Source organism: Aythya ferina, assembly GCF_964211825.1.
Source record: "Aythya ferina genome assembly, chromosome: 6".
In the NCBI taxonomy this organism is placed as follows: domain Eukaryota; kingdom Metazoa; phylum Chordata; class Aves; order Anseriformes; family Anatidae; genus Aythya; species Aythya ferina.
The window spans coordinates 15,132,327-15,139,929 of record NC_140303.1 but is presented as its reverse complement, the minus strand read 5'-3'; the positions used below and the strand labels follow the sequence as shown (position 1 = coordinate 15,139,929).

At 38.6% G+C, this 7,603-nt stretch overlaps 1 protein-coding gene across 17 annotated transcripts in view; it reads left to right on the top strand.

Annotated features, from left to right (window-relative positions):
• Positions 1-9: 9 nt before the first annotated feature.
• ZDBF2 (zinc finger DBF-type containing 2) overlaps positions 10-7,603 on the top strand; it is a 37,330-nt gene continuing 29,736 nt past the window's right edge. For 16 of the 17 annotated variants that reach the window (XR_014694491.1, XR_014694492.1, XR_014694493.1 and 13 more), the window contains exons 1-6: positions 10-89; positions 3,282-3,393; positions 3,990-4,041; positions 4,535-4,586; positions 5,106-5,211; positions 6,047-6,174. Coding sequence is in view for 8 of the 17 variants with exons in the window: in XM_084524133.1 (XP_084380259.1) it covers positions 3,990-4,041; positions 4,535-4,586; positions 5,106-5,211; positions 6,047-6,174 (338 nt within the window). In the remaining 9 variants the exon portion in view is untranslated. Of the gene's footprint in view, positions 90-281; positions 513-3,281; positions 3,394-3,989; positions 4,042-4,534; positions 4,587-5,105; positions 5,212-6,046; positions 6,175-7,603 lie in introns of those variants that run through there. The other variant, XM_084524131.1, reaches the window with a different exon arrangement.

Genomic DNA, 7,603 nt, shown 5'->3' with positions numbered 1-7,603 from the left:
GCACCGCCCGCCGCCCCGGAGCAGGAAGCGGGGGATGGCGGCCCCTGACCCCGGCGCGGCACGGAAGAGCTTGCGGGGAAGGGACGGAGGTGAGGCGGTGCCGGGGAGCGAGCCGGGCGGCGGGCGGGCAGGGGAGGGGCCGTTGGGGCCAGCCCGGGCGGGCGTTAACGGGCGTTAACGGGCGGCGGTTGCGGAGCCCCCTCAGCTCCCCGCGCGGGGCGGGCGGAGCGCTGCGAAGGCGGCGGGGCCCGGCCCGCCTCGGCTCGCTGCCGGCCCCGGCGCTGCCCGCCGGCCCCGGGGGGGGACGGGGCGTGGAGCCTGAGGCGGCCCCGCGGGGAGCGGGCGCTCCCGGGGCGCTTCCCCCGCGCTGCCTCAGCGAGGTCGGGTAGCGGAGGCGCTGGGGAGGAGCGGCTCGGGCCGGCCCCGCTGCTCCTTCGTAACTTGTTGTCGGCACGAGGCTTGCTCTGAGGCCTCCGATGCGCTGTCCAGATGCGCTGCTGGCTCCTCTTTGTGTACGTTTCGTGCCTTTTGTTGGTGTTCAGATACAAGGGGCATAAATTAAACTTATGGCTAGAAGGATCTATGAAATCAAATGCTGCTGTGTGGAGCCAGTTGTTCTTACATTCACAGTTTACATTTTTTACCAGTGTTAAAGCGTTTAAATGAAAGATTATACAAATTATTTTTTAATCCATCAGTTTAAGATATTTACAGTTGGAGTACTCTTAGCAAAGCCTGCAAATGTGAAAAATCCTTTGTGCGTTTATAGATGTAGGGTCTGCTTTGATAAAGTAAGGATTGCAGTCAGGCTTGCCAGATTTTATTTGTATAACTAAGGCATCTACATAGGATGCTTCCTGTACGTTACTAGGCCATGATTTGAGCTTTTCCTCTGATGCCAGGTAGGATCTGTGTCCCTTCAGATTTTCAGCTTGTTCTGCTCATCAGGGTTCTCACAAAACACAGAGATAAGGAGAATTGTTTTTTTGTCTCCTGTCAGCTTTGCAGAGAAATATCTCTGACAGACTTTCCTCAGATGTTCACCTCTCCTTTACTTAGTGGTAACACAGGCTTTTACAAGTTTCCCCTAGCATGACCCCCTCCACAGTGATAAAATCTGGTCCATCCAATCTCCTTGAACTGCAGAAAGTTGCCAAGGAGATGCAGACTGGAATAACTCAGCTATTTTAGTAGTCCTGCACAGTCTGGAGTTACTGCACTTTAAATGTGAGTTTGCATGACTCGACTTAGGGGTTGTTGCTTGCAGATGAATAATCTCTCAGTAGAGCACCACCACCACGTAAATTATTCCTTGAAATAAGAAAGTAATGAACCACTGTAGTAGTTATTCTCCAACATACTGTAGTTGCTGCTTTCTGGCATCTTCTGAGATGAAATCAAGTGTTTTTATGTTGAGGTGTTGTAATCCAGTTTTGGGGCAGTGGATAAATGTTTGCGGTGCCCTCTGCTGACTGAAACGAGCGAGCACTTCCCTGTTTCTCATCAGTTGGAGTGAGTGGGATAGCCTCCTCTGTGGCCATTGCACTCTTGCTACATTACATAGTTGCAGCTATATCTTAAGAATATGTGTATAGTAAAACCTTAGATTTGCAGTCAATTGACTTATTTACAAACAGAAAGAACAAGTTATTTTCCATAGTGCATTATTCACGAAAGATAGTGTTGTGGGCTTTTTCTTCACATCTTTCTGGGTCCCAGCTGTGCATAGGGCACTGAACAGGGTGACTTAGACCTGTTGATATGTCAAGAAAGCCTTTCTTGCTTGACAGATGAGCTTGTTTTGCCCACTTGCAGGATCAGATTGATTATCAGTAAGTAGTTTTTCATGGGTCAGGTTTTCAGGGCCACAGGGGATTTTTTATATTCTCCTGAATTCTTGGATATTGCTTGCTTCCAAGTGTTTTCCTGTCTCGTGATTTTCATATTGTTCTTGGAGCTGTGGGCACTACATGTTCTTGCTGTCTGACAGTGATATGCATCAACTTTACTGAAAGCCCTGATGTTGTTGTCAATTTATTACTTTCAGATACAAAATGGCAAAGCTAAAGTGCTCTATCTTCTTGTGTATAGTTAATGTATGTCCACCCTGTGCTGGAGTAATCACCTTTTATTAAAAACAAACAAAACCAGAAAAACAAATGCAAATTGATGTCAAAGATCAAAAGCACAATAACAGTTGTACATATAGTCGTATTTGACTCCTGCTCTGAACTCTGATGTGGAAGAGACAATTTCCTGACCACATGCAAGAACACAGGCTTCTTGTTGCTCTTAATTAAGGATCCTAATGTTGGTGGTGTAAATGTTCCTTATATGCAAACTTGGTGGTGGCAATAATGTAGTCAGAGCAAGGTTTCTAAGAACAATTATTATTATTTTTTTAATTACATTAATTAGTACAATATACTACAGGAATAGTATGGGGGGGTGTCTTGGAATTGACATTTTAAGGTATTCCTTTTTAACCATAACTGCTCTAGCAGCCCTCCTATTTTACATGTATAATGTACAGTGTGTAGTGAGGAAAGAGCCAAACAATTAACAACAACAAAAACATAGTTGTAAAAAGTAAAAGTCACTGATTTGAAGCTCTAGGTTTGTCATTTCACAATCACATAAATGGTAAGCCAAGAGCAGGTCTAGGAATTACTAAGTCCTGAGTTTTAAGACAGGATGTGGTACTTTCACTGTGATGCTAGTAACAGGGATTGTGGAAATTACTGTAGCCTTTCCCAGTCTGTAACATGGAAATTATGATACTTCACTGAGTATGCAATAATTAATTCATAAAATGCTTTGAATGTCCAGGATACTGTAAGAGTTCAAGTTAGTGTTTTGCTGCAATATCTAGTGGATTTACATAACCTAAATGAAAGAAAACTTTTTTCTGAGTAGGTTCATAAATGATGCTCAAAATATGTTCGTTTCAATTTGGTTAATATTGATGAATTTATTTTCTGTTATTGTGGAAACATACTTAATTTCATGAACAATAGCATCAACAAAATTTAATATGTAGGGTCTATGAGGAGAAAAGAAGGAACAAAGTTATTCCAGAAGGAACAGTTATCGTTTAGGGAGGAAATGCTGTCAGAACTACTTCCATAATAAAAAAAGAAAGATATACTGCAGACTTCAGAAAGATATTCATTAATTTTGCTGTTTGCAAAGTGGTACAGAAAAATTTACATGCCCAAGGGCATGGAAAACATACATTACTAGCTCTATTTTAAAAGTCTCTTTAACTTTATTGTTGACAGATGGGATGAGAAGAGATAAGTGTCCTGCACTGCAAATGGCCTCCCGTTTGGCATTTACTGGGTGCTAGCCCAGAATCATCTTTGGTGGAGGAAGAAGGTTGATGACACTAAGGTTTGTACAAGAAGGCTGACTTTTTTTTATTTTTTTTATTTATTCTGTAACATAAAAGGGCTGTGTGAATCTTGGAAGCTTTTTGTGTTTGGGAACCCTAAAGTATGTTGCTACAGTCAGGTTTTAATTAAAAATTGTGGGGCTCATTGTTGGTTTGCAGGTATTCTGAACAGTGAGGATTACTTTTCCAGCCTTGATGATTATTTTGTTTGGTCTAGATCTTGTATGGTTTTTATTAGCATACCTCTTCCATCTTTAATGTAAAGACAAGAAATTAAGCAATTAAATGAATTTAATAATATTACTGCTTAATAACCTAACACAGTCTAAGCTGTATTCATAAATATAGTATTTGATTTAATTAAATAGATCATAAATTGTCCCATTCTCCTGTCAAAGCTAGCATGAATACTTAAATAGGTTTGGGTAACCTAGTAAAGCAGAAATTGTTTTTTACAGTAGATTAAACTAAGTCAAGGTCTATAGTTGAAACAATATAGTGCATCTGAATAGCTTGGAGCTTGGACTAAAGGATGAGCTTGAGGATGGGTGTGGGTTTTTTGTTTTTTGTTCTCAGTTTCATTTTTGATTTACAGATGTTTGACAGAATCAAACGATCTGATGAAGCTTCTGCTTCTTCAGCACAAGGTGAGGAGATTAAAGTACATATTTTTTGTTGCAGTTATTTATTAACATAATAATAGTATTATGTTAATTAGTTTACCTGAAATTCAGTTGTGTAAATCAGTTTTCAAAATTTCAATATGGAGCTTAGATGGAAAAAGTGACTTCTAAATTATCCACAGGTTTCCATGCAGACATAATTTTTGTGTCTTTTAATAAGCTGTTTAAGACACTACATTTTGTTTCAGTGCTTGTGGATATATGAGTCTATCAGTACACGTTGCCTAATCTTGATCCCAGACATATCAAAAATATACCCACTCACCTCAGCCATGAAGGCATAAAGTTTATTTTATGTACCTCACAGAGCATCCATGAGGATGAAAGGGTCTCTCTAAATGTTTTTTTTTGAATTTCTAAACTTCTTAACTTCCTTTAAAATGATAGTTTTGACAAGTAAAAATTAAAGGAGTTAACTGACTTCCTCCTCTTTGTTTTCCTGTGTTTTTTACTACAGGAATGGAAAGACAGGGTGTTGAAGGTTCGCTACAACAGGACAGCAACAGCAGGTGAGTTAGGTGATAATCTAACTGGCATCCAGTTTACTGCTAGCACAAAGTAAAACAGGAATTACCCATTTTTCAATCTTAACTGTCATCTTGTGTAATGGATGACAGTGATGTGATAGAGATCAAATATATCATGGAGGTCTTTTGTCTTGTATCCACACTTCTTAAAACTAGGGTAAGGGGCACTGTGACTTTTTCTGGAGAGATGATTCTCTTCAGACTACAGTCAACTCAAATTAGAATTTGTGTTAGCTGTGCCCTCAACCTGTTATCCTTTGTTCTGCATTTAAGAAAAAGTTTTCTTTAGTTAGATTTGCTTGGGAATAGCCTAAAATGCGTATTCTTATTTGGTATTATAATTCTGAAACAGAAATGTTTATCTTGCAAGTTTGTTGCAGCTCTGTAGTAAGATAGATAGGATAGATAGGATTCAGGATTTCTGTGTTAAGAACTTGAATTAACAAACGAATGTTGTTTTTTGTACTGAAATGTCTTGGTAATATTACCTGGTTCTTTCAGTTTGCATACAAGAGGGCAAGAACATCCTCGGCCTGGAGTATCCACCATGCAGAATAGGCAAGGATACTGCAACTGCTGCCATGTACACTACAGTAATCTGGAACAGGTAAGAAGCCTACAGCATAACACAGCAGCAGATAGCAAGAAGTACAAATAGGCTTTATCAGCTTACAAAATGTCATTCTCTACACTGAACAACCAACACTGAACAATGGAAAATTAGCAATTTGTAAATTGTACTGAGTGTGCACAGAGAAGAGGAATCACTTTTACCTGTTAAAAAGAAGCTGGTGGAATGGCATGCTTGCTGCAGTTTGTTTTTCTGAAGTGTCACCCTGCTGTGCATTACACTTATTAGGTTTATTTCAGTGGCTTTAATTTTAAGATTTGTATAGACTGTGTCAAGTATTAGGGCTAATATATTGGATATAAAAGCTGAAGACGTTTGATCAACTACTTCTCTGTGTTTAACTCTGTTGGTCTCTTATGTTTTAGACTTTTCTAACTAGAGAGTAGGAGCCTATTTAATCTTCTATGCTATGAAAAGTCTCCACAGTTTGAGTGAATTATGGGATGTTTGCTCATATGAAGTCCAAAAATATTTTTAGTCATTGTTTATAGATATGTTTAGAGTATCTGTACCAATCACAAGAGATTTGTGAGCATCTCTCAGATCTGCTAATTTAGATTCCATTTCAGAAGGGGTTTAAGCACATTTTAGTATATTATTTGTGACTCCCTAAGCATTCTTATGGCCTTAATGCAATGAGAATTTTAGTAGAAAAGACTGAAGATTTTCCTTTCTACTTAAACATTTTCATTGTAAGGAGAAACGTTTAACCTGGGAAGTAACTTTTCTGAACATAGGAAGTAACTTTTCTGAATAGGTCAGTGTGTCAACAATGATATTAAACTAGCAATATGTTTTGTCTTTCCATCAGCATATTTTCAGCTCCCAGCACAGACATTTTACCACTTACTGCAGGAATCGTATGGGTACCAGTAGCTTGATGGAGCGTTTCCTGCAAGATGTTTTGCAGCATCATCCCCACCGATACCATGACAGCAGGTATAATACAGTTCATTTGTTTTTAAATGTATCCTAGTAGAATGCATGTATTGTGAATTCTTATTTCTGTTCCATTTCTGAACAGTAAGTTTTGCCCATTTGAGGTGAAATTTCCAAATTGCTTTCAATATGAACAAGAGTGTATTTATGTAATTGTTGTCCAGTGTATTCCAATTGTGTTCTCTCTGCACTTCCAAACTTCATTACACTGCTTAAGGATTTGATATAACACCATTGATACCAATTAAATATGAAGACCTGATGAAAAGAAGGAGTATACTGGTCAGCTAGAATATATACACTGTGGGCTTAATTTATATATTTCACAGTATATTTTATGGTATGTATCGAGTTCATAATTTTGGCTTGCTGAATGTGGTGCTTGTCAGGTGAATACTTATGGTTATTTATCCATTATTATTGGAGTTTTTTGTTCTTAGAGTTACTACGTGCATGAATTAAGTTAATTGGCCAGTTCATCATTGCTCAGATTTGAAGTGTTCTCTTTATCATGTGCACATTTAAGAGTGATAAGAGGGCCTGTAGAAAGGCCAGCTGAAAGATCTGTTAAGTCTCATTCCTTGTTATGTTCTGAAAGGCAGTCAAAAATCCCAATCTGAACCCAGTATATTGTATTTTGATAAATAACTTCTTTTTTTTTGCTACTTTTTCTGTATCTCTCATTATTGGAAAATGCAGGATATACTTTAAGGCAACACCCAAATTAAAAAGGTAGATATCTCTTGAGGTGTTGCTAATACAAGGTTATTTCATTTGGTGAATAAAATCTGCTAATTAGTAAAAAAAACAAGCTATCCGTTTTCCTCTAAGTTGCTGGTAGAATGAATAGAATAAGCAAAATAATGTACAAGGCCTGGATAAAATAGGATGGCAAGTGGGGGAGGAATAATTCCAAATCTATACAGAGTTTGGAGGAAGAAAACCAAAGATGGAAGAGAGCGTGAATAGACTTTTGTTGTGATTCTGCTCTGAAAAAGACTGAGTCAGAAAGTGATTTAAGTAGCATCTGGGGTAAGGATAGGATTCTCTTTTCTTACATAAAATCTCTTGCATTGATGCATAGTTTCACAAAGTAAATGCTTATACAAACCATGCAGAAGCTGAATTCACACAAGGGATCTTAAGACTGTAATTTAAAAGGATTATACAAATATTTGTGAGCCTTGATTTATTTTGCAGAACCAACCAGTATCACTAGTAGTGATGTGGCAGAAGGAAAAAAATTAATCTGAGCTTTGCCTTTTGCTGAATTTCAGAGGATATTGGTGTTCTGCCTTTCCTCATGGTCCAAAAAAAAAAAAAGGAAAAAAAAGAGGATGAGGGGGGGAGGAAAAACTATCCCTTCCTCCAAACTCTTGATATGATTGTTTTTTCGATAAAGAACTAATATTGAAATATTGAGCATTTA